The sequence below is a fragment of the Nyctereutes procyonoides genome, unplaced genomic scaffold, assembly GCF_905146905.1.
Source record: "Nyctereutes procyonoides isolate TBG_1078 unplaced genomic scaffold, NYPRO_anot_genome, whole genome shotgun sequence".
Lineage (NCBI taxonomy): Eukaryota > Metazoa > Chordata > Mammalia > Carnivora > Canidae > Nyctereutes > Nyctereutes procyonoides.
In genome coordinates, this window is record NW_026575155.1 from 642,390 (window position 1) to 669,990 (window position 27,601).

At 39.4% G+C, this 27,601-nt stretch overlaps 1 protein-coding gene across 2 annotated transcripts in view; it reads right to left on the reverse strand.

The window, feature by feature from the left end:
• Window positions 1–27,601, reverse strand: part of APP (amyloid beta precursor protein) — a 264,416-nt gene that overhangs the window by 195,249 nt on the left and 41,566 nt on the right. For both annotated transcript variants that reach the window (XM_055313495.1, XM_055313494.1), the window contains exon 2: window positions 8,656–8,823. In XM_055313495.1, the coding sequence (XP_055169470.1) occupies window positions 8,656–8,823 (168 nt within the window). The remainder of the gene's footprint in view (window positions 1–8,655; window positions 8,824–27,601) is intronic.

Below are 27,601 nucleotides of genomic sequence, written 5' to 3' on the forward strand. Positions count from 1 at the left end.
TACTTGCTAAATTTGCCTGAATTAAATCTGGGAAAGAATAAGATTCTTTATTACACTTCCAATTTTTTATTCTCCCATCCCGAAGCCTTTGGTTTAAATAAAACAATGTTGTTATTGTTTTAAAAATCTCATTTCATTCAAAAAAGAGGGACCAAAAAACCCTACAAAATGTAACTTTTGATATAAGCTTCACTATATGTTTCAAGGCAAGTATTATTCTATTTCTGTTCTATCCTAGTTCCTTAGAAAAATATAACAGTTTGGGTAATGTAACAGTTCATTAAGGTAAGTGGCCACTTTAGGCTGTTAACTGATGAATAATTCAAACAGTTATTTTCAAGTTGCTTCCGTGACAGCAGCACTTTCTGAGTCTAGAGTCTAACAGAGGAAAGGAACTGTTTTCTACCACAGGGCCACAGAGGAAAATAGTAATCGAGTGAGTAGTTGTTGTGGTCATCGATTATAGCATATAACCTATCCCAAAACTTAGTAGCTTCATTCAAATAATAAGCAATAAATTGTGTTCTCTCAGTTTCTGTGGGTCTGGTATGTGGGAGAGTGACGCTTAACTCTTACAAGGGCCCTGTCAAGGTGTTGGCTGTGGTTACATGAAGGCTTCCCCTAGTTATAAGATGCACTTCTAAGCAGTTCATTCTCATGCCTGACAAGCTAGTGCTCCTGGAGGGGGTGCCGGGAAGATGATGGAGTGGAGGACCCTAAGCTCACCCCATCCCACGTATACCACAAGACAGCCCTCACATCCAAGTCACAGTTCCGTTTAAGTGTCCTTACAACATGACAGGTGGCTTTGCTATAGCCAATATATGTAAAGTTGAAGCCACATGTCTTGATGACCCAGCTTCGCACCATCATTTCTGTAATAGCCTATGGGTTACAGAGGTCAGTCATGCACAGTGTGGGAGGCTCCTCGCAGGTGTGAATGCAAGAGGAAGGCAAGTTCCACTAGAAGCCATCCTGGAGCCTAGTTAGCTACCACATAATAATTTAGAATTTCCCACTATTCTGTGGTTTGGGCAATTCTCCACATGGTGTTGCCAGCTGTGTACTGCAAGGAAGGTTGCAAGCTCCAACTGGGCATTATGCACATGGCTGTAGCTGGTACCGCTCTCTAGTGTCTCTTCTTATATGGGGCACTGGTGCCATCATGGGGACCACTGTCATGACTTCATCTCACCCTAATTACCTCCCAAAGTCTCCACTCCAAAAATCACCATCTTGGACATGGGGCTTCAACATATGAAGTTGGGGGGAGACACAAATATTCAGCCCACAGTAGTCCTCAATACATATATGATGAAGAAATGAAAGAAAATCCTCAAATAGGACTATGCTAATAAAAAACAACAGCAACAAAAAAGTAAGGAAATGCAAGTATTTGAATGACGGCTGGGCAGAAGCATAACTATTATGATTAGGGAAAACAGGGTATTTCTGGGTTCTAAGAATGGGTGCTCTGAATAAAATGCAGATTAAACAAATATTCTATTTAAACCCTAAGTTTCAAACGATCTTCCCAATCAAATCAGGAGGCAAAAATGACAATGTTAGTAACAAAACAACCAAGAAGAGGGAACGCAAATTGAGAGGAACGAGAGACTATGAAGGACATGGGCTAGATAATTTATCATCACAATAATATTTGATACATCATATTAAGCTTAGCATTCATAGATACAATGTGCAGCTATACAGGCACTCTTTTGGAAAAAATAAATTTAACAAGTGAGTTAAATTGGTTAGCAAAAGGTCGAAATGAGGTCACGGTCATGAGTTCAGTCAGTTTCGTTTTGTCCTAGGAGCACAGACTGCTAACAGCTGCCTCTCTGACTCAGCCAGCTGTCTCTAAAACATCTGTGTTTTGGTCACAAGAGGGACTGAGAACATAAAGAAAAAAATTATCCATCACTATTGGGAGAAAAATAATCAGTAAATGAGTAGCACTGTAAATGGGAACTAACAGAACTGGTGTCTTCATTTTTTGGTTTTTTTTTTTTTTTTTTTTTTTTTTTTAAGTTTTGCACAATGACAGACACCAAAATACAATGGGTAAATATTTTCAAGGTGCTGAACAAAAATGCCCATCAACCTGGAACTCTCTACTTCATTAAAACATCGTTCAGGGCAGCCTGGGTGGCTCAGCGGTTTAGCGCCGCCATCAGCCCAGGGTGTGATCCTGGAGACCCGGGATCGAGTCCTGCGTTGGGCTCCCTGCATGGAGCCTGCTTCTTTCCCTTTCCCTCTGCCTGTGTCTCTGCCTCTCTCTGTGTCTCTCATGAATAAATTATAAATAAAATCTTTTAAAAAAGACATTGTTCAATAAGAATTGAGAAATAAGTAAGATGAGAGCCAACCAAGCAAAAGAATCAAAATAAATAATATAGGAATAGAGATGCTTTGGTGGAAGGATTTGTTGTAAACAATGAACTCAGTTACAGACAGAACCTGCCACTATACGGCAATTATAATGGAACAGATTGTAATATTACCATTTTGAAAATATAAAATTACTATAACTTGCAAAACCTGTGAAAAGAGGAGATAGAAAAACTGTGAATATTATTTTCCTTGGCTTTCTTAGCAGATAAATCATTCAATTCTGTCTAAAACAAGATCATGGAGTCAAAAAAGGAATAAAGGCAAAGAAACATTCTTCAACAATACGCAGAAAAATACAATCCTACAAAAGAAAAACTATCTCTAATTATAAAAGATAAATATAAGAATACCTACAAAGTGGAAGTGGCAGGAGGACCTTAAAATATCAATAAGGAATATTCCAGATAGTTCAGGATTCAACAGAAAATGCCAAACACTGTTTAAAAGTTCTAAGTGACCATCTCTCCACCTTACCAGTGTCTCAAAAGCTGGTTAGAGTTATGACACACTATGAATTCCTTCAGCTACCCTCTCTGCAACCTATGACTTTTTTTTTCTGTTTATTTATTTTTAAATTTTTTTATTGGAGCTCAATATGCCAACATATAGCATAACACTCAGTGTTCATCCTGCCAAGTGCCCCCTTCAGTGCCTATCACCCAGTCACCCCAACCCCCCGCCCACCTGCTTCCACTACCCCTTGTTCATTTTCCAGAGTTAGGAGTCTCTCATGTTTTGTCACCTTCACTGATATTTTCACTCATTTTCTCTACTCTCTCTTTCACTAATTTTTATATTCCCCAAATGAATGAGACCATATAATGTTTGTCCTTTTCCGATTGACTTATTTCACTCAGCATAATACCTTCCAGGTCCCTCCATGTCAAAGCAAATGGTGGGTATTTGTCATTTCTAATGGCTGAGTTTTCTAATGCCTTGTGTGTTTCTAAGCCCACTGTGTCAGACTATGGTCATTACTCTATTTCAGCCCCATGCCACTCAGTCTTTGTCTCTTTTCTGGCAAGAGCCCCTCTCCCCATACGATGTGGCTCTGGTTGGGCTGTCCAACAGACCACACAACTTCAAGGCCAAGGTAGACCAGTCCCAGTACGGAGTCCTTGTGGGTATGGTAACTGAGCCAAAGGCAGGTGTATGACCAAAAAAGCAGGGCCAAGCAGAATCCCCGCCCCCCCTCCCTGGAATGATAATGCACAATGGCAGAACCAAGTTGGAATGCCAAGCTTAGACAATACACTCTCAGAGCTACTGCTGCCATCTTCTCTGGCCTCCTGGAGGAAGCCCATCTTAGCAGGAAAAAAACGAGGTAAACACATAGGAGAAAGGGTAAAAGCAGGGAACAGTAGAGGCCCCAGGAGAGAAATCCCAGGCAGTCCTGAGTCTCAGGGCCAGTATCTAACGACCCAGTTTTTCAGGCCTTTTTAAAAAACTCTGTGAGCTCACCACATCCCAAGATCCTTCCCATCTGTGGCAGAAAATATTCTCCATGTGTAAAGGGTTTAGTGAGTTTGTCACCTAGCAACAGAAACTGCCTAATCAACCCACCCTTATAATTTTCCCCTCTTTTCTTCTTTCCAAGACTCAGCTTTATCCCCTGGATCTCATTCCAACTCAGCTCTCAAAGATACCTAAGCCTGGTTTTCTCATGATGGACACCTACCTTCCCCACAGTTTAGCGTAGCCTTCCTTTAGCTTACATTCACCCCCCTTAAAACACACACAACGTAACACACACAACAAAAGACAAAGCCTTTCCCTTTTCCTTGAATTGTCCTCAAGCTCTCTGCCCCTAGATCTTTCCCCAAAGAGTTCATAGATGTCTTCACCATCCATTCATGTTATTATTCCTAAAACCTACTGCAAACTGACTTGTCCCATGCTCTTCCACTGAAATTGCTATCCTAAAGAACGACAATGCCCTTTTATATGCCAAATTAGAAGAATGTTCTAACAACAGGAGGGAAAAGATGACCTGATTCTATAGAGTGTATTCTTCTGACTGACTTGCTACAGCCTGAGCTACTTTACACCGCTGTAAGCGTAGATAATGTAGAAATCTGAGAGCAGTGCAAGTATTTCCAGTCCCACACAATGCAGATGAGAGGGATCGCATTTCTTAGTCCTGTACATAAAATTTGTTGGGAAAGGTATTTAAATCTCTTATAGTCAATCTGAACCAGCTTTCACATCTTCTAGGTCACCTCATTCATTAATGAACTGAAGAAAATCTTTGATGTGTGTTCATTTTGCAAGAGTCAAGTTTTTGCATTGCTAACAATTATACTTTCACCTTTCGGTCTACGTCACACTTAAACTCATCACTTCCTTCACTTAGAAATTAAACCGGCTTGACTTTCAGCACCTGATGCCTCCTAGCTCTGGTCCTACTCCTCCTCCACTAATAGCATTTCACTCGTTCCCCTTCAACGTTGCAATTTATCAAGATTCTTTCCCAGAAGCATCACGAAGGTAAAATGAAAGTAAGCACTTAGCAAGGTAGCGTAGCACTCTGTTCACGTTCAATAAAGTTAGCTTGTATTAGCACCATCAAACTGGTCAGTTTTTATACTGCTAAAAGTATTCTACAGCCTTTCTCTCTTCCTAGATTCCCCTTTAGGAACAGGTTCTGTGTTACAATCATCACTGCCTCTTTAGCACCCGGGGATATACGTTTGAGGGAGGGAGAGAACCCCTGGGCTCTTGAAAAGTATTCATGTAATACCCTTACACTAAAATATTTTTAATGAAAGATATATTCAAAAGGACTCAAACAAGCCTTCCACCCTGATTCCCAATCACCAGTAAAGTTCTGGTGGAAGGTCTGGGGGGATTCCTTATATCTGCTTCCTTCTCTCACTTGCCAGGTAATGGGATCTGAGACCCTTATAGCCCAGAGTCACTAGTGGTATGGGACAGAGGGGGAAAGCAACACAGTCCCAACAGAAATACAATGGAGATATATCACCTATGTCATTGAAAAGATAAAATTCATACTAATAATATAGTATTTACAATTTAATAACATATATAGGTTTAAATCAGCACATACAAAATATTTCAATATGAAGTATGAAATTACTAATGTGATATTTTATATTCTTTTTTCATATAAATCTTATAATATCGTATTTATCTACAGTTCCAGCACACATTCATTTGTACTAGCTGCACTACAAATGCTCAACAGCCACGTATACCTAGTGGCTTCCTCACCAAACGGCATGGAGGCTCCTGCAGAGAACCCAGAAGCTAGATTTGGAATCAGAATGATAAAGCAAAAGGATGACTTTTTGAAATGCAGAGCTAAATTTCTTCCCCTTCTTAAAATAAAATAATAAAAAATAAAATAAAATAAAATAAAATAACACTTCCATGACTTCCTGCTGTTATAGAAAAAAACAAACTCATGAAAATGGCTCACAAGTCTGATGTCCTGGCCCTTTTCTACCTCTGTTGTATAATGTTTGTCTAAACCATCTCAAGACTCAAGACTCAAGACTCTTGCCTGTGCACATCATCCTAGTGGATAGTGGGCTGCAAGAGGCATGTAATACCAGAATTGCAAGACAAAAGAAAAACAAGAAGCTTACTCTCCTGTCCCATGGCCACTGACAATCTGGGAAAGTCTGGGACCCAGAAGAACCACCCTGTGGCTTAGCCCTGGAACAAACAACAGACAAAGCCAGGAAGTGAAGCTACCCAGACATTAGTGGGATCTCTAAGTGGTGTGGGAATAAGGGCTGTTCTCAGGATCCTGAAAAGTAATTTTTATATAGTTGTCATACAAATGTAAAAGCATCTGATTATTCATAAGCGGCACTACAGGAAGAAAAATTTAGATGCAAACTAAGATACATGCATCAAATGAGCCATTCAAACAGAAAACGATGATGTGGTCAACATCATAAACTGAACTTAGTTCTAGCCTTTTAAAAAAATTAATATTCAGAATGCATAATCTGTATGTATATTCAGAAAAGTGAAATGGTATAAAAAACTCTAAGAGCATGCATGCAGAGTTCCAATTTATCAAACTTACAACTCATTACAAAACTGTACCAAAGGAACTCTTGCACAGAATATATTATTTCCAAAATACATATTTTAGAAATGTTGCATCTGGACAAAAGGTAATTTCTTATCAATCTCTATTTTTTTTTAAAGATTTATTTATTTATTTTAGGGGGCAAGGGGCAGAGGGAGAGAGAGAATCCTCAAGCAGAATCCCTCCACTCTCAGGATCCCAGGACCCTGAGATCATGACCTGAGCTAAAATCAAGGGTCATATACTTAACTGAGCCACTCAGGAGCCCCACTTTCAATCCCTATTTAATAAATGCTTTTAATAAGAAATAATAATAGACTTAAATATTAGTGATTTTTACTTGAATATGAAGAATTATCTTCTTACATCATGGTTCATGATCCTTCAAGATAAAAATTACTTGATATGTAATATATTGTGATAATGGATGCTTCTTTGCTTCTTGAAACACAAGAGTTAATATGTAGAGACTGTCCTTCCTTAGAGTGTCACCAAAAATATTCTGTGTATATATGCAAAGAAAAACAAACAAACCATATTTTAAGAAGGAAACTTTCTAGTACATTAAAGACTACAACAAAGAAAATGTTGCCAGGTTGTTTGCTGTTTATATGAAGGATAAGGAAGTTTTGCCAAGACGCCTAAGATTAATTTATTTAAATGTTCTTAAAACACAAACAGTCACATATCCTAGACTGGTAATTGTCTGAAAGTGTGGCATAAGATGTCTTGAACTCCAGTTATTTCAAACTGAAGTAAAAAGGAAAGAATACCTATACAATATAGCACGGAAACCAGAAAAATTACAAAAGGATGAAGATCTTTATGAATGGTGAGGGCCATAATTTCCAGGATATAAAGGTTAAAAAAGAAAAAAGCAAAGTACAGAAAGGTGCCTCCTGTGAGCACCTTTTTTTATAAGAAAAAGAAGGAAAACCATTTATTTTCTTTTATTAGGAGGATAAATCAGGAACAATGAAAATGTTGATCAACAGAAGATGGGTGCCAAGTGAGATTTCTGAGTGCAACTTTTTATAGAGTTCATAAGTTTTAACAATGTAAATGTCTTACATTTTCCAAAAAAAATGTAATAAGGAATGAAAGACTAAAATTGGGGCAGCCCAGGTGGCTCAGCGGTTTAGTGCCTGCCTTTGGCCCCAGGGCGTGATCCTAGAGTTCCAGGATCAAATCCCACATCAGGCTGGCTCCCTGCGTGGAGCCTGCTTCTCCCTCTGCCTGTGTCTCTACCTCTCTCTCTTTCTCTCTCTCTCTCTCTGTCTCTCATGAATGAATAAATAAACTCTTTAAAAAAAAGAGACTAAAATTGAATATAAACAAGGAAAATCTATCAAATTGGTAACATAAATAGGGAAAATTAATTCTAAGAAATTTTAAATACATTATCTTGACTGTGAAACCACAGTGGGATATATTCTAAAGGTAAATGATGTGCCAAGAGATCTTAAACTTTACTCAGTTGGTTTATTTATGATTCCAACATGACATCATAATTTTTTAAAAAATATATGTATATTATATATGGTGAAGCAAGTAAATATATTAATAATATAGTGAATTATTTGGAACCAAGATTCTTCTTCCTTCTCCTATGATCCTGTTTTGCTTCTTAAATTCCACATATGAGTGAGATGAAATCAGAGAGGGAGACAAACCATGAGAGACTCTTAACCACAGGAAACAAACTGAGGGTCTCTGGAGGGGCGGGGAGTGGGAGGATGGGGTGACTCGATGATGAGCATTAAGGAGGGCACATGATGTGATGAGCACTGGATGTTATATGCAACTGATGGATTGCTGAACTTTACCTCTGAAACTACTAATATACTATATGTTCATTAATTGAATTTAAATTTAAAAGTTCATAAAAACATTTTTTTTAATCTTAAAAAAAAAGAAAAAAAAGGTGAGCATGAGAGTTCCGAGGATGGATCATAGCACACTGTAGATGTATTTGCTATCACTGAACTGTACAATGGTAATGATGATCAATTTTGTCTTTGTGTATTTGTACCACAATAAGAAAATTGGGAAAAAATGAAAAACAAAACAAAACAAAAGGAGCCAAGATTTTCACTGCCAGAGATAAAAGATAAATACTTCAGAAGCTGAAGTTTTAAAAAAATGACAGGCACATGCTTTACGGGCATGAGTCCTGGCTGCTGGAAAGGACTTACTTCTTGGCAGTACTGCAGGATGTCCTCCTTGGAGCCGATGCAGGTTTTCGTCCCCAGAGGGTCTGACTCCCATTTTCCATTCTGCACGTTCATGTGCATCCGTAGTTTGCCACACAACATGGCCACCTGAGGTTCTGCAAGCAGGCCAGCATTGCCGTCAGTGGGCACCTAAGAAAATAAGCTGGGGTTAGTTATACAAATCCACGGCTCTGGGGAAGAGAGTGGGAAAGGGCTGTAAAGAGGAACTTGACAATGGAACAATACTAGAAAGAGTTCATTCTCACTTCCAGAAATTCTTACAGGTAGGAATTAGCCCTGCCTTCAACGTTCCTTGAGTGAAGCATTCTGTCTGCTACACACATCTCCAACCACCTATAATACAGTGCCTTTTTTTTTTTATGTTGAAATACAGGCATTAACAATATTGAGAAGAATTTATTCATTGAAAAGTTTATACAATTCCCCATAGCAGATTTTGCGGTGCCTACTGAAAGGTTCTGAAAATAAAATGAGGTGTTTTTCTGAAATAAATATAATCATTCTGGAGCAAACCATATTCTCATAATAATCTCCAACTGACTCACACAAAGAACAATGCCAACCCCCTGCCTGATGACCAGGTCCAAGAGTAAGGTGATCTCCCTGAGCTAGAGGCGTGGTGGTAGTGTGCTCTCTTAGGGAGCAAGTGACATTAGGGTTTTCTGAACATAAAATTATTGTAGAATTTACCATGCACAAATGTGACTAAGTATGTTGGCCATTCCACTGGTTTTCCCTCAGAATATTCTCTGGTTATCACTCTCTCAGCTCTCTTTTTTTTTTTTTTAATTTTACTTATTTGAGAGAAAGGATGCAAAAGAGCATGAGGTGGGGTTGGGGGTGCTTAGGGGCACGGGAGAAGAACAGAGGGAGAGGGAGAAAGCAGAACCCTACTGAGCAAGGAGAGCAGGAGTCAGCCTCGGGATGCCAGAATCATGGGATCATGACCTGAGCCAAAGGCAGACACTTAACTGAGCCTCCCAAGTACCTCATTACTCTCTCAGCTCTTAAGAATAGGTTAAGGGGGGAATCCCTGGGTGGCTCAGTGGTTTAAGCGCCTGCCTTTGGCCCAGGGCGTGATCCTGGAGTCCTGGGATCGAGTCCCATGTCAGGCTCCTGGCATGGAGCCTGCTTCTCCCTCCTCCTGTATCTCTGCTTCTCTCTCTCTCTATCATAAATAAATAAATATTAAAAAAAAAAAAAAAGAATAGGTTAAGGGTGCTGAAGTCACCTCCCTGAGCACACGAGCACGCTGCAGAGATGCAGCAAGGTCTCCTTCTCAAGAGTCCAGCAGAGCACCTGCTGTGTAAGTTAAGAGGTCTTAACTATGATCATTGCAAGCAGTACACCATTTCACCAAAATAACTGAAAAGGTTGCCCTTCTGTACTTCCAACCCTTCTGTGAATAGATACTACCTTTCTAGAAGTATTTTTTAAAATTTATTTTTCATATAAATAGTTTTAAAAGAGAAAATAGAAATTCTGAAGAATCTGTACTACCTCACTTAATGGGTTCTGATGTGAAAAGAAAAAAAAATCAGCAAGAAATAAAAAACAAATCCATGAGAGTAAAAGCGTTATTTGATACCAGGGAATCAAAAGACACATTAAGCACAGTAATTCCTCCGTTGTTAAAGCCAGCTGCTGAGGAAATGTGTGATGTCCATGTCAAAAAGAGTAAACTTCCACCAGAGGCCATTCATATAGTCGAGAACTGGATGATTCTATAATAAAGTATATCGTTTCTAAAAATTGTTCACAGGAGGGAATAAAAAACAAAACACTAAAATTGCACTGAGAGATTTCAGTTAAGAAATAGCTTCTTGACATTTCTTCCCACAGAAATGTAAAAATAGATCAAACATCTGTCCATTCTAGTCATCTTCGTATATATTTTGTCCAACCACAAGCAGATTTATGTCATTTGGAAAAAAAAAAATCTTGCACCGAACCCAGCTGAGACCCATCACAGACACGAGTACAAAAGCTCCTGGCAAGATCTCCTAAATCATATTTCAGGTTAACATCTTCTCCCTGTCTAATTCTACTTTGTTAAGGTATACTGAACAAAATTCTGCCCCTACATAACCAAATGTAACAAAGAGCAGCTTGAGGCCAGAGTATCGGGCTGTCAGCAAGAATCAACAAGAATAGCTGGGACCCCTCGACTCCCCAGTCTGGGCCCCTTGCCACCTCCTACAATTTCCAAGCCAGAACCTGGCATCTCATTTTCCAACAGATGCGAAAAGCAGCCTAAGCAGAATGTTCCACAAACTTAAGGTTCACAGCTTTCCTGAGGGAAGAGGAGGAAATTCATCGCCTTGATCCTAAAAATCAGAATACAAATTTTATCAAGTTTATTACTGAAATAAGTAGTAAGATAATGACACTGCAAGAAAGGCAAATGATAATCAGATGCCTGTAGACAAGGCTCTGTATGAGCTGCTATGGAGGATATAAAAGTATTTTTAATATACAACATTTATTTATTTATATGTAAAAATTTGAGCGTTGCCTTCAAGGAATTTACAATTTAGTCATGAAATCACTACTGGATGCTCCAGGATGCTTCATTCTGCTCAGACGCATCCCTTGCCCCAAAGATGTCTAGTCTTAACAGGATCTTCGTAACTTATTTCTAAGTGAGCAGAGAGTGATGGTCCCCTACCATAGTTGGTAATTATTTTATGGAATGAATTTCCTCCTTGGTAGCTCAAAATTTCTCTATACCTCAGATACTCCCTAATCTGTTCACTACAGTTTCTACCTCCTTGTCAGTCAAAAGGCCTTTCATCCCATACCTTTCCCTCAAAGAACGGGTAGGTGCCAATCTCTTTGTGGCAGCCAGCCTCCACGAAGGCCCCCAAGGATCCCTCCCTCCTTTATTTCAGTTCTTGTCAGTGCTATCCTGTAATACATAAAGGTCTGTCTGTGCAACAAATAAAATAGGGCAAAAATGATATGGGACTTCCTAGGAAAGGCCATAAAAGGCACCACAGCTTCTTCCTTGCTCTCTGGGATCCCTCGTGCTGGGGGAGGTCAGCCAACATGTTGTGCAGACATTTGGGTAGCTATACGGGGGAGGGCCACATAATGAGATGAGAGACCAAGGCTTCCTGTCGACAGAAATGTGAGTGTGGAAATACCCTACTGCTGCCCAGGCCTTCAGGACTGCAGCAATGGCCTGCAGGAGAGAACCACCCAGAAAGATATTTCCAAATTCCTGACCCACAGAAACTGAGACACTAAATGTTTATTCTTTCAGATCATTAGGTTTGGGGTAACCTGCTACATAGCAACAGATACCAAATCTGTTCTTCCTTCTCCAGCTCCCTAAGACATCCACAAATAGCCTTTGATCACCTCTACTGAAAGCAAGCAATATTAAAAACAAAAAAAAAAAAAACAAAACAAAAACAAAAAACAAAAAACAAAAAACCTTCCTCCTTTCTCTTCTCTGCCAGCACAGAGGGGTCAGGAAATTTCTCCTGTAAAGGGCTAGACAGTAAATATTTTATGTTTTGTAAGTGAAATAGTCTCTGCTGGGACTATTCAACTCTGCTGCTAGAGTAAAAAAGCAGCTTGAGACAGCATGCACGATGGGTGTGGCTGTTTTAGAAGAAAATTGTACTGACAAAGCAGGTGGTGGGCCACATCTGGCCAATGGGTCGTCGTCTGCCTATCCCATTTCTTTCTTTAGTTTTTTTTTTTTTTTTTTTTTTTAAGATTTTATTTATTTGAGAGAGAAGGAGAGAGAGAGAGAGAGAGCCCAAGTAGGGGGAGTGGCAGGCAGAGGGAGAGGGAGAAGCAGGCTCAGGGAGCCTGACGTGGGGCTGGATCTCAGGGTCCTGGGATCATGACCTGAGCTGAACAGACACTTCACTGCTTAACCACCACCCAGGTGCCCCTGCCTATCCCATTACTTACAACAGATTAGCTGGGGATTTCAACACCCACAGATACTACCTTCTCATCTGCCCCTGAAGCCCCCTGCCATCTGGTTTACATTCCACCCATCAACTTGGCTCGCTTCCTCAAAGGTCACATAATGGCCTCTGGAGAAGCCAAACAGGCTTTTTCTTGAGGATCTGTTGCTTTTCATATTCTCGGCCATACATGAATACTTCTTGGGAGTCTCTGCCCTTGGACTCTGTTGCAATGAACTACCTGAAGTCTTTACTCCTCTGATTATCCCATTCGAAACTCCCAATCCTTCAATTTCACAGCATAAGACATTCCTAAAGATTGGGGGCAAGGGGTTGCTTCCCTTTTACTTTTTTTTTAAAACATTTTATTGAGTTACTGGATCGAGAGCAAGCCCAGAGGGAGAGGGAGAAGCAGACTCCCCGCTGAGCGAAAAGTCTCAGCTTGTGGGGCTCCATACCAGGGCCCCAGGGTCATGACCTGTGCCAAAGGCAGCCACTTAACCCATTGAGCCACCCAGGCACCCTTCTCTTTTACTTTCTTTAAAGAGTGTTCGTTCGTGATCTCAATCTTTCAACTTCTAGCTGCAGACAGGCAATTCCAAATGAAATGATAATAATAATAGATGGCAGCAAATCAACATTTCTTTAATCAGTAAAAACTTACTGATACAACACGAGCTAAGCACCAAACTAGTTTTGGGGACAAAGCAGTAAATCAAGCCTTGTCCTCACCTTGACCACTGGATGACCAACCATCCCAGATTGCCTGGGCCTGAGGGGTTTCCAGGATGTGAGACTTTGAGCACTGCAAGTGGGGAAAGTCCCTGGCGACCTGAGACAACCAGCTGACAAACACAGCAAGTAAATGTTTTTCTTTTGTTCCTACCTTGACTTCTTTTTATTTCTTCCATTCTGCATTCTGTTATCCTTCCTTTTCCTGACTTAATGGTCCTTTTGAGGTCACCTGCGTGTATGTTTGTAAAGCCCACTACCCAAATCTTGGCAATCTTTCTCACATCTCAAATGAATGAATTTTGGTCCTATCATATTACTGGAATTTTTTTTTTTTTTAAGTAAGCTCCACATCCAGAGTGGGAGCCCCAACTTGGCACTTGAACTATGACCCTGCGATGGAGACCTGAGACACTTAACCGACTGAGCTCCCCTGCCTGCACCCCTGGGTGCCCCTACTGGAAAAGATTTTTGCCTTGTGATCTCTTCCTTTTAACAACGGTAGTTATGACCAGAAAATACATACTTTAGTTCCTTTTGGACTTTTCACCAGACGAGATCTAATATTAACTTATTTAAAAAATAACTATAAAGAATCATGATCATTTACATGCTCCATTTTCTGACAGTGGAGATTGTTTTAAAAGTTCAAACTTTGATTCCTCAATAATTAGGGCCAATTATTACATTAGAAATTATAAAAGTGTATGTATGTATACATCTGTTACATTTGACATTACAAGAGCCCTTTTATAAATTAATACTTAATTCACAGAAACCTGTTTCTCGGGCAAAATTTCTTTCCCAAACCAACACCAGCTGTGGACAAGATCACAGCAATTAGCTAAGAGATGCAAAGTGAACAAGAAGCTTTTCTCTTCTTTTTTCTTCCACCTGTAAAGAATTCCATGTTTAAGTACCATATTCCCAGCCCAGTGAACTAAGGAAAAAAAAAAAAAAAAAAAGACAAGCAACCCACAAGGATCCACACCTGCATTAAATAACTGGTTTAAGAAAAGCCTGGTTGCTTCAAGCAGCCCGCTCTTGAGGCACAGAGCCAGAAGGAAGCCACCCCACCCCAGCCAAGGTGGTCACTGGGGAGAGAATTCGGAGCCATCCTTCAAGGGCATGACAAATGTTACTCAAATTCCTTTTTCTGACTGAAGCCTTAAAAAAATGGCTTAATAAATCATACACAGGGTCTGATTCAAGATCTATTAATGTGGACGCTCTTAAAACTGAAATCTTTGGGTCCCAGAGTAAGTTATTTGCTGCCAGTGAAAATGCATGTACTCTGTAAAGCATTCCTAAAGATAATTATTCCTAACTTTTTAAAGGACTTCTCCTTTTAACAGAAATGAAATGCAAAACTCTAGTAGATGGGAAACAGAGCCACTTAAGTAACGATTATATTTTAATTTTGTTTTCATCTTAACACTATCTAAGGTGACATAAGGTTACTCTGCAGGAATGCAAGACAACACCTAAAAGATTGGAAGCCTGGCATAACTGGCCATTCATGGTGCGTGCATTTCTGAAAGACTGAAAATGAAGATAATTCTTGTAAATGGAATGACTTTCCACTGACATCATAAGGCCAGAGATGCTTTCCCATGGGAAAACAGTGTTCAGTGACAATGAACAAAATAACTGCCTAAAACAATGGAGCGTCCACACATTGCCTCAAAAGCAATAGTCAATTTTTTACTGAATGCTAAATATCCCGAACTACAGAGACCTAAATATTACACCTACAAATGCTCTAAATCTTTTAGAAACAATCCTCTGCTGCCAGAAAAATATTTGAAGGCCAGCATATACAGAGTCCCGAAATGAAAATAGTCTTTCCAAAGCAAGTGAGCTGGAAAACAGCCTTAAAAGGGCTTAACGGGAAATTAAAATCAACAAAAAATAAACATATATACCTAAATTCAGACCCATCCATGGAGCTGAACCTGGAAACCTATCCCGAGAACGGATACACTTTACAAGGGCAAAACCAGCTTCTCCAGCAAGCTCCCCTGCCGTCTTTCACACTGGGTGTTCCCTTTCCCAAAAAAGTTTCTCTCTTTATTATCATCAAGGAGATCAAAATTCCTTATAGAGCAGGCTTGGCAGCATTCCTCCCACACGGTCCCGACTAAAAGGGAAAAGGAACAAGGAACGCTCTGTTTCCCTGGCTGAAAAGTCTTGGTTGGCAAGGAGAGAGCAGGGATCATCTATAGCTTAGCTGCATCTGTGGATTTATGTAATTTTAAGGTTTGTGGCTAATGAAAACCATCTGGCTTCTGCTTTAAATGGGCTTCTCACTGGTCTCAACGGCTGGCCTCTTACAGTGGAGTATTTGGTTCACAATTTCCCGGGGGCAGGGCCGGATTTCTATCTAGCATCTTCTTAAGAGCGCACAGTGATACTATTTCTATCACACCCAAGATTTTCTCACCTAAATACAGTTTTCCCTTCACCTGAGCATAACTTGATTATACCCCGAAAATGCTTTTACGTTTATTTTCAAAACATTCCGATTTTCCATTTTCGATGTAATTAGCTGTTCGCTAGAATCACTACCTAGAAGATCTGAGGGTGAACCCCTTTTGAGGGGGAAATGCAGTACATTAATGCTTAACACAAACACATTTTCTTCCTCCAAAGGAAAAGACTGCCTCGAAGGTTTCCTTTGACACGTCTATCCCCCCAAATCATAAGCAGAACCGAAACATATGCTATTGCCCATTTTGTGTCTGAAAGAGGGCAATACATAAAATTAGAATCCCAGAACTGAAAGAATCCGGAAAATCATCCATTCTAAGGAGAAAGCAAAGGCTCGTCCAAGGCCACAGTGGTAAGAGGCAGAGGTGGGAGGCAGACCTACTACATACATCAAGGGTTTTGTTTATGTGACTAGGAAGACGATCAAATTAAAACAGAAAATTGCAATTTTCCTAGGTTTTGCTCCCTGTGTGTGGGTGCATGCATTTGTGGAGGGAAAGAATGGAGAGGCTTAGTTAAAGCACACAGAAAACGAAATGTGATTATAGAAACTGCACACAGTTTCAACTTACCTGCTTGGAGAGTTGGCCTCATTCGTTACAGCCACTGTTTGGGGCACAATTATTTCAGATCTCGAGTTTCAGGCTAAACTATCACAAGATTTGCCACAAGAGTGAGTAAAGAGAAAAGATAAAGATTCCTTTTTGAGAACTAATCCATATATTTCACTTCTTGCTTGAAATCGGACATTTTTTTTTTTTTTTTTTTTGGTTGGAGCACTGTTGACCTGGCTTCAAATGACAGGTTAGGTCTCCCTGAATACATGGTCTCTGTTGATATTGATAAAGTGAACTCTTATATTGGGACCCAGAAAATGGGGGACCACCGCAGTGGCCAGGGCCCACAGCACAAATCTTAAACCTAAATCAGCCTTCACTTAAGGGAAACACCTGTCAAAAAATTTTAACATATACCATTCACAATGTGCCAACTGAGCTTCAGCTAGTTTACCTGACCCTAGAAAATAGGACCTGCTAGCTTTAAAAGGAAAGGTCCCACTTCCTAGCCAATTATGCCCAGTTTCTGGATTGCCTCTTTTAAAGCTCTTTAAAACTCTTTCTTGCCCCAACTCCCTGGGGAACACTACACCACTGCTTATGGGGCAGGCACTGTGCTCCCCCCAATTCATGGGCTATTTTCTCTTGAGTTAAGAACATCAAATTCATAGGTTTAGTTTCATAATTTGACAATACCAACCTCTCTTCCCACTCAAAAGACAGATATTCTAAAGCAGACCCCAAGCTCCTTCCATTTCTTAAGAAGTCCAGTAAATATAACTCTTGCTGCTGGTGGCCAATAGGATATCAAGAGCTCTCTCAATAGAAAATTTTGTTATTCAACACTCGCAAAATTAAATTAACGTTTACAGCATGAATTTTAGGCAGGCCTAAGAAGGAGTGATGTCTACTGCCTAAAACAGATATAAAATATAAAACTGGAACTTAAAAAATAGAGCCTCATAGAAGGTAACCAAACTATATGCCTAAAAAAAAGACCTATCCAGGGCCACTTGGGTGGCTCAGCCAGAGAGATCCTCTCTCTCTGTGTGTCTCTCATGAATAAATAAATAAAATCTTTAAAAAAAATCTATCCAATTAGTGCCCACTTAGTACGAGTCAATGTTTTATATTATATATGTAGTATGTTTAAACTGTATGCATATATATATACCATATATATCATATATATTATACCATGTATAATTTTGTCTAGCATGCTTACACTGGTAATAGTCAACAAATTCTTTTCAAGGTCATTTTGACATAGAAATAGCTTAACCCTTTTTTTTTTTAACGATTTTATTTATTTATTCTTTAGAATACACAGAGAGGAGAGAGAGAGAGAGAGAGAGAGAGGCAGAGACACAGGCAGAGGGAGAAGCAGGCTCCATGCAGGGAGCTTGACGTGGGACTCGATCCGGGGTCTCCAGGCCCTGGGCTGAAGGCGACACTAAACTGCTGAGCCAACCAGGCTGCCCCTAGGTAATTCGATCTTTAATTTTAAGTTTTATTGGTATGTTTCATATAGTTGTCCAATAAAACTTACAGGCATCATGTCTTTATACTATTTTGAGAGCCTCAGCACTGCTAGCTCACCAGCCTTGACTTTGTGGAGAGGGAGATAGGAAAAGAGGTAAGGGGCAAAAACCAAAACATCAAGTTACTTAGGCCTTTCCTTCCATGATCTCATTTGACTCTGAGAAAAACCAAGGTAAGTCACTTCCACATCTACTTAAATAATCAGAAAGGCTCAAAACCTGCCTAGGAGTCTAATCAAGGCTGTTACTCTAAAACCTATACTTGCTTTTTTCTTACTAAACCAGCTGGTATTCCTCCTACTAGTTCTTAAGCTTTTTTATTTTTCAGTCTTGAGTATTGTTTTCAAATAAATTTTTCCTACTACCGTAGTAATATTTTGCAGTTCTTTGTTCCTGGCTTTAAAAAATATTTTTAGAGAAGTAAAAGGGGAAGCAAATCCACAGTTTAAATGCTAAATCTGCATTTCTTAAATTTAAATCACTAGGTGTGAACACCTAGTAACATGTGGTGACTTCCTCTTTAAGAAATCTCCCCTGAAATGCAAATGAAACTTTCTTCTAAATTTGTTCTTTCCTTACATCAGAAGGAGCAAGTTGAATCTGTGAAGCAGGGATCCAGAATTCCCAACATTCCAACTGCTAAGGCATGTTCATCAGCCCACACCTTACTTCACCTGTATGCACAGCCCTGTAATATATACACACTATGCAGCTAGTTAGTAATGGTCATAAACACGCATGCACACACATGTATTTTACTCGTAGAGATCAAGTAAAGGAAATTTCAAGTGACAGAGTTTTCTTAAAATCTCATTCTAGGGGATCAGAATGAGTGGGTGGCTCAGTGGTTTAGCGCCTGCCTTTGGCCTAGGGCGTGATCTTGGAGTCCTGGGATCGAGTCCTACATCGGGCTCCCTGCATGGAGCCTGCTTCTCCCTCTGCCTGTGTCTCTGCCTCTCTCTCTCTCTCTCTCTCTCTCTCTCTGTGTCTCTCATGAAAAAATAAATAAAATCTTAAAAAAAAAAAAAACTCATTCTAGAGTTAATGCATTTAAGTCATGTGCTAACAATAACAAGCTGGAGGATCCAGAAATTAGGCTTCTCAGACATGCTGGTTTGAATGCATTGTGAAGAAATTTGATGACAACAAATGAACAATTTTCCAGTATAATTTCTGCTAGTTCTGACAGCTAGGGCAGATTAGCATTCAGTACATAATGCAACACAGAAAAATTCAAATTCTATCACTCCTCTCCATGTTAGACACAAGAACAATTCGATACATGTTCAGTTTTTGAAGTTTTACAGTTTTTTATCAAATTCGGCCAACCTCAGCCAAGATCAGTGAACCCATGGGCCTGGGAGCTACAGTAAATGGTTACTAGTTTAAGCCACTGAATTTTGGGGTGGGTTGTGGCTTTGCACATTACTGTAGCAAGAGAACTAATACAGGCCATGTATTTGATAGGAATACTAAAATAGTAACAGAATCAGGGCTCAAAGGTATTTCAGAAGGTGGAAACTTTTTCAAATTGACTTTGTAAAAGTATATACAATATCCTATATTTTGCTTGAAATAATTCTTTGAAGCAGTACAGGACAAGAAAGGCACAGCTGGGTAGCAGTTCTGTAAGAAAAACCTCCAAAGGTTTTAAGAGATGAAAATGAAAGGGGGGAAAAAACAACAACAAAACTAACTACTAACTAATGTACTCTTATGTTTCATGAACACAGGGCCCCAGATGAGCATAGGAAATCTTGCTGTGACAAATCACATCCACAAAACAAGGATGTATTCATATCTTTACATTTTTAAAAGAGTTTTTCATTTTCTTTTTTAAAGATTTTATTTATTCATGAGAGACACACAGAGAGAGGCAGAAACATAGGCAGAGGGAAAGGCAGGTGTCCTGAAGGGAGCCTGATGCTGGACTCGATCCCAGTACCTGGAATCATGTCCTGAGCCAAACGCAAATGCTCAACAACTGAGATACCCAGGCACCCCAAGAGTTTTTCATTTTTAAGTAATCTCTATATCCAATATGAGGCTCCAACTTACAACCCTGACATTAAGAGCTACATGCTCTACTGACTAAGCCAGGCAGGAGGCCCTGTTTTTCACAGATGTAGATAAACACTTAAAAAACTTAAAGAAAAGGTCACCTTGGAGTGTGTGAAACTCAATAAATGAAAACAGAATCGTAAGGCTATAAGGGGGAGCCCTAATATCCTACCACTACTCTTCAATTGCATTCCCAACACGAAGAAGCCTTCTTTGCTACTCCAGGAGGAGGGAGTAGTTACTTCTCTTAACCCAGCAACAAGCTCAGCCAATAGGAAAATTCTACAACGCAGCCAATGAGAAACTATCACCACTCTGAACTCTTGCTTTCCTTCAACAGACTTGTATTCAAAGCAGTCCCTCCCGACTTCTTCCTTTTCTCTATCAAGTAACATTCCAGTCCTTCGGTCTCCTTTGGTTTGCCAAAGCTTGTGTGTCCCAAGTTGCAATTCTTCTCTTCCCCAAAAAACCCAGGTATTGGTAAAATAACTGGCTCTTTTACTTCTTAAGAGTCAACAAAGGGAACAAAATTTTATCAGGTTAAGTTTAATGGAAATAAGAAAAAATAAAGGTAGAAGATGACATCTGAAGGAAAATCACATGTAAGTCTCTAAATGTGAAAATAGTGATGGAGTGGCTGAGAAGGCTGAGAAGGCACATGATGGAGATGGTGAGCACCTCATCAAGGAGCCACTTACGTGGATGGATGATCATCTCTCACAGTTTCAGAGGAGGCCGCTCAATTGGATGGGAAGTTGGAAGTGATGAAAAGTTTTTGAAAGTTTAAAGCAGCAGGATCTTCTGCTCTAATAAAATTTTGTGTGAACCCCTCACAGCTTGGCACTTCATCCTTGAAGCCTACATTTCAGCCCTACAAAGCTTGTGAAGGAAGCACTGGTCTCTCCCAAAATTTGCTCTTCTTATTGGCCTGTGGGCTACTACTTTCTACCCTCAAATACCTTTGCTCCCTTCTGTTACTGCATTCTTAATATAGTTCTCAAGAAAATGACTATGCTAATGAGTGTCCTAAACCTGTGCTGTCTATTAAGGGTGAATACTAGCTGTTTGAACTGAGGAACTGAATTTTTCATTTGATTTTACTGTAATTAACATAAATTTAAATTTAAAAAAATTAGTCCTATTGAAAAAACATTTAAGCAAGTTTATAACACTTGAATAAGCAAATCCACTTTTTGACTAAATTTTATGGACTCTTATCAAAATTTTCTGATGAAAATTTAGTGTCCCAGTTGAGATCCTGATGACTTAGTATGCAAAATGATAGTGTAAAACACTTCAATAATTTTTACACGCCAAATAAATAGGTTAAATTTAAAATATGTTAGTAAAATTAATTCCAATTGTTTCTTTACTTTTTAAAAATGTGGCTCCTAGAAAATTTTTAATTATATAGGTGACCTACATTACATTTCTAATTGACAGTGCTACCTTAAACACATCAGACACAAGCCAATACAGAATTTAAAACACAGTAATAAATGCCCATGTCAACATATTACTCATTTGTCTCTCATCAATCTTATTGTACTCGCATCACTTCCTCTCAGTCTTTTTTATGATCTCTTGGAAGTGAGGACTTCAATTAGTTCAGCTGGCACAGACCAGCACATTTGTATCCAGAAACCTGATAAATATTAGATATGAAGCAGGGATCAGATAAAACAATGGCTTGGCTGGGGCATATGAGCCATATTCTACTGGTTTTATCTCTTAGAACTAAAAACAAATATCTGAGTTAGAGGTAAATAACATGATGCTCTAAACACATGCCCTGAAGCTTTTAGGAAAATGGCAATCAGTTGCTGCTATCTTTAAATATGACTGATTTTGTGGGCTTCTAAATTTTTCTTTCTTTTTCTTTAGGTCTCTGTAAATGACAATTTGCGGTCAGGTTTTTTTTAAATTAAATCAGACGTATTTTGTTTTCACTCAGTAGGTTTTTAAAAGGAAATATTTTAAAGAAAACAATCTAATGCTATTAAATAGACAATGTTCCTGGCTCACATTTTACATGTGGCTGTGCAAATGCAAAATCTTATTCTAATTACATTCCTCCCAGCAAAGAACATGCAAATTTCACCACTCAGTACTCATGCTAAGATCATATCCCACCAGGCAGCATGTCTTTGTTGAACATAAGCAGTGAGCATACTGGCCACACATAGCCTGGTTCAGCCCTCTGTAGGAGGTAGAGATATGTGCAGAGGAGGGTGGGGTGAGAAAAGGGGATGCACGGAGTTCTGGAATGTTGGGACAAGTACGCCTGTCATTTGATACCTCACGTTAAGATCATACCCTCTCCCACAAGGCACCAAACAAGTCCTGAAGTTAAAGCCTCCTATCACCTGGGTTTAGTGGGCAGATATAGACAAGTAAGTAGAATGCTTATGAGCCATAGATACAATTTATCTTATTGCTTTGGAATATACTATCCCCTCATAATTTGCAAGCTAAATTGTCAGGATTGTTCCTAGGGTCATTTCTCTTTTTAGTATGAGACTCTGATGTTGACATGGTATTTGAGATATCTCATTCATCACCTGGCAGATGCACTTATCTTTAACTTTTATTCAGTATCATATTCATCATGAGGTGCCTGGGTGGCTCATTTGGTTGGGTGTCTGACTCTTGATTTTGGCTCAGGGTTGTGGGATGGAGTTCCATATCGGGCTCTGAGCTCAACACGGAGTCTATTCAAGATTCTCTCTCCCTCTGTTCTTCCTTCCCTTTGTGTGCTCTATTCTCAGTCTCACTCTTTAAACAAAATCTTCAAAAAATATTATCAAGACACAGCTCTAAAATGGGCTTTACCATTAGAACTTTATCTGTAGCACTGCAACAGATATTCTAGAGCTTAAAGCTAATATGCTTAAGATACAAGTAAGTTCATATTGAAAAGTTTAGTTCCTCCTTTCTCTTTATTTTTTTTTTTTCCTTTTTACCACTGTAATATTGACCCATTCATGTCAGGCATAGGAGAAACAGTCCCAAGGGATCATTAGATGGGGAGAAGACAACACGAAGTCTTTGAACAAACTGTAGCTGGGGTGATAAAATGGAATGCAAGCTTCCAGAAGAGGTAGTGAGTGGGTTTATAAATGGAGCCAGTTTATCATTTAATTAGAAGATATGTACAGGAGGGCCATACCCACACATCGGCACCCTAGATTTACCCATATGACTTGGACGAGGGGGAAAAATAGGCATATTCCTCTATCCTTTGTCATCCCAGAAATTCATCCCTACTTTCTTTGACAGCCTCTACCACGGCACTATGAACTCAACACAGGCAGGCAGACAAGTAGGGCTAAAATGGGGAGAGATGGGTAATGGGATTCCTTAGTCTTAGACTGTCCTCAGCGAAGGTGCCAGTATACACATCTGGCCCTGGTATCTTACGGACTATCCACATCCTTTAATAGCTTTCAATTTCTAGTACTAAAATGGTACAAAAATGCTTCCAAGGTTAGACACCCTTAGAAAAATACGCATTTTTGGGCCTAGTACCTTACAGGCTATCCATATCCTTTAATAGCTTTATAATTTCTAGTACTAAAATGGGATGAAAATGCTTCCAAGGTTAGGCACCTTTACAAAAATACGCATTTTGCTGGTAAGTTAAGATATAATACTGTCCCTTCAATGTACCTTAAGATCTCAGAGCAGCTCTGAGGGGTGCAGGGATGTACGCATCAACTTCAGAGCCCTGTTAACCTCTCTAGGAAGTCATTTCCATTTGACTTCCTACTAGCTTGAGGTGGGCAGTTTGAGCTAGTAGCCAGATTTAAGGGACTTGTATGTCTTAGCATGGGTCCATGAGTTTGTGTCTTATAAAATGGTACCAACTGACCCTTGCCATTAATAGATTGTTTCCAATGAACAAGGAAGATCATAACTGGAAGAATGATAATTAACAAATTTTATGAAAAGGTTTTTGAACAAATTTTAAAGCAAGTCACATTCAGAGGACCCTAGGCAAGCAGGAAGGGAAAGAAGAGGGAATAAAAGAATTCACTCCATGAAAGTTCATCGAGACAAAGGAATTCAGATATTTACTATTTACTTCCGTTTACGTCTCTTCATATATACACACATATGCATACACTTTCTATTTACCCATAGGTAAGAAACCACCTATAGACTGTTGGACCAAAAAATACTATAAATGAGCATGTTATATGGGGTTCAAGTATCTATATGTCAAGTGGCATCAAACAATTCACGATCTTAAAACTTTATTTTCTATTTTTAGAATAACTGTAGAACTATTTCAGAAGGGAACATGAAGTACATTATTTTTAATATGCAGACAGGATATTTACATTATGTTCCTTGGTTTATTTCCTTTCAAAGTCACATAATATTTACCTGTCATCTACTTTTCTTGTCTGCTTGAAACTCTCATGCTATTTTGTTTTTAGTACTAGGACTTTTGGTATAGGAGAAAACTGCTTTGCAAATGTAGTAGAAATTCAGAGAGAGTATTATGTTGATGTGAAGAATCTATGATAACATTCAAACAGCATTCCTGCTCATTGTTCAAATTGTATTCTGTTAACTTATCACTTTTAGTGTAAGCCAAGATTGTTTCTTTTCCTTCAGGGTTACAACACTGAAGAGTACTCAAGGTTTAAGTTTCAGGCTATAGGCTTGATAAGCAGAAGCAGATTATCCTTCTTCAATAAGGCACCAAGCCATTTCTCAAAGAAGCTTTCCCTTTCTGAAGCTATAGACTCACAATAAGAATAGTTCAAATTGCCTTTCCTACGAGAATAAAGACTATTACAGACTATAATAGTAGAAGAAAAAAAATTCTGAAGGGAGGTAGCAGTGAAGGCGCTATTTCCTTTTTCTTGGCTACATTAAAAAAAAAAAAATTCCAGAAACAATAGAAGACCAAGAGCAAAAGAATATATTTGTGGGTCTTACATTTTCACTTTAAAAAAAAAAAAGATTTTATTTATTGATGAGAGACACAGAGAGAGGCAGAGACATAGGCAGAGGGAGGAGAAGCAGGCGCCAGGTGGGACTCGATCCTGGGACTCTAAGATCATGCCCTGGGCTGAAGGCAGACGCTCAACCATTGGAGCCACCCAGGTGTCCCTCATTTTCACTTAGTTCTAATGTCAATTTCAGTGACATAAAATCTGAATCTTAGCTTCTTTAAGTAAGAAGAGAACCAACTGGTCATTAAGGGGCACAGATATGATCTAAATGAAGGCAATCTGAAAAGTGACAACGGTAAAAGTATGTGGGGTGCTATTACTATGAGGATGCAGTTGATGGTACCACCTGTAGGTGTTCATCTAAGTTTTATCTTGTTAGGCTAGAAGAAAACATAATGTCTACACACTTCAAGGGTATGAACAAGGATTCCCAGTCTTTGCAAACTAGATGAGTTAAAGATCTTCTCAGACTTACAATGCGGTTACATCCTGTTCAATCCATCATTAACTGGAAATATCTTAAGTCGAAAATGCATTCAATATACCTAACTTACTGAACATCATAGCTTAGCCTAGCCTACCTTGAATGTGCTAACACAGTAGCTCACAGTTGGGCAAAATCATCTAACAGAAGGCCTACTTCATAAAAAAAAGTGTTGAATACCTCATGTAATTGCTTAAACATGGTACTAAAAGCAAAAAACAGAATGGTTGTCAGGATATTGGTTGTTTATGCTGGTGATCGCATTGTTTACTCCGGGAGCTGTGGCTGGCTACAGCCACCCAGCACCATGAGACAAGACTGTACCACAGATTGCTAGCCTAGGAAAAGATCCAAGTACTGTTTTTTCATTTCTTTCAATCCTGAAGTTTCAAAGACATAAGCTGAACCAACAGTACTTCACTGTCTACTTGAGACCTTGCATGCTCATTTGTACTTGCCTCTCTTTCTTCCACTGCAAGCAGTCAACAAACATTTATAGAAAGCATTAGGGAATGCCTGGCATGAGAAACAGTAACGATAATAACCAACAGGCACAAAATGTAATCATTGACAAAGGCATGGAACAATACAAAATAAATTCCAACTTACATACCTGTGGGACTTTCTTTTACTGTGGCACCAAGAGAGTAACTTCCTAATGCAGAGAAAAGAAAATACAGCACCCACACCCCTGTCTATACCAACTTCCAAATACCAGCTATAGCCTGACTTGTTTGAAGACCTCAGGCTCTTCTGAGGAAACAAAAACAAAAACAAAAAAACCAACATGGTGCAAAAAGCAAGGTGGCTTGTGATCTATATGACTGAATAACCTTCACTATTAATTTCCTGACTTTTGGTAATACATTCCTGAGAGGACCATTATTTTGCAATTCAGGCAGTGTTTAAAAAAAATCAGATTGTCTTACTAGACTCCAAGATTTGCAGAAGCAGTGTGGGCGGCCAGACTCCTTTAATAAAACATTCAACCAACTATTTAAAACATTCCTGCAGCTGAGAACCCTCAGCAGTAAGAAACGGATTCTCAGAGATTTCAGGGTAACCAGACACCTAAAGTGAAGGCTAGTGTAAAAAAATACACCTGAAAATATTACAAGGAAGAGACAGAAACTATTTTGTTGAACAGTTAAGCTCAACAGCACATGCTGATAACTATCAAACACTTGTCCTTCTCACGTCTAACAGAGAAGATTTCAGAGTTTGATTCCTGGGTTAAGTTTCAGCAAAGTTCTGGCTTGATGCCTTATATGAAGATAAACATTTCCCAGATATAGAACACATTCAAGCCTGGGGGCACAGGGGTGACCCAAACATCACTCACTTCATGGACACAGAATGATGGAGACAAAAACTCAGGAGGCCCCACTAAAGTGACAAAGCAGTGACTGGTTTGATTTGGAGGAGGAAGAGATGGATAAAAGTTGGCAGGGAAGAGGCAGACCAAAGACCAGAATAGAAAATGTACATGGCATGAGTGTGGGGAGAGCACGTGTGAAAGGAAGAAGACAGGGTTAAGTATAAATGACCTTGAGTTTGTAATAATGTTCAAAGCCAAGGGGAGCCATGGCCATATTTCACAGAGAGCAACATTCCATCTGTGTATGAAGGGAAGGCATGGGCACTTGACCTTCTTTTGTGGATCCTTTCCTCTCTAAAAAAAATTAGAATTGTTATGTTAAAGTTGTGGTGGTATAAAGGTGACTGTAATTCAGGCTAGATTCATTAGCATATATTCATTATTATAGTCTTTTTTTCTTCTGATTTTAAAAGAAATTAAAATAGAAACATTTTCATGGGCCCCTAAAAGCATCATAGGCCCAAAGCACTGTGCCTACCATACATAATGGAGAAACCGAACCTGGGGTGCAGGGAAAGGGGAGATATGGATGGCCAAGAACATAGCATGAGCTTAAGCACCAGCAGGAAAATGAGCAGCGAAGGGAGAAAATAGAAGCGGAGAACCCTGAGGCCTGTGAATTTTAATGATGGGACCACGTAGGGTGCTGGTGGCAGGGGAAGGAATCTGCAGGACCTGGCCAGCTGACAGCAACAAGTCTCAGAATGCATCCTGCTAGAGATTTTGAGTTCATCCCAATGGAATGGAAAGAAAAGAAAGAGTCACTCTAGT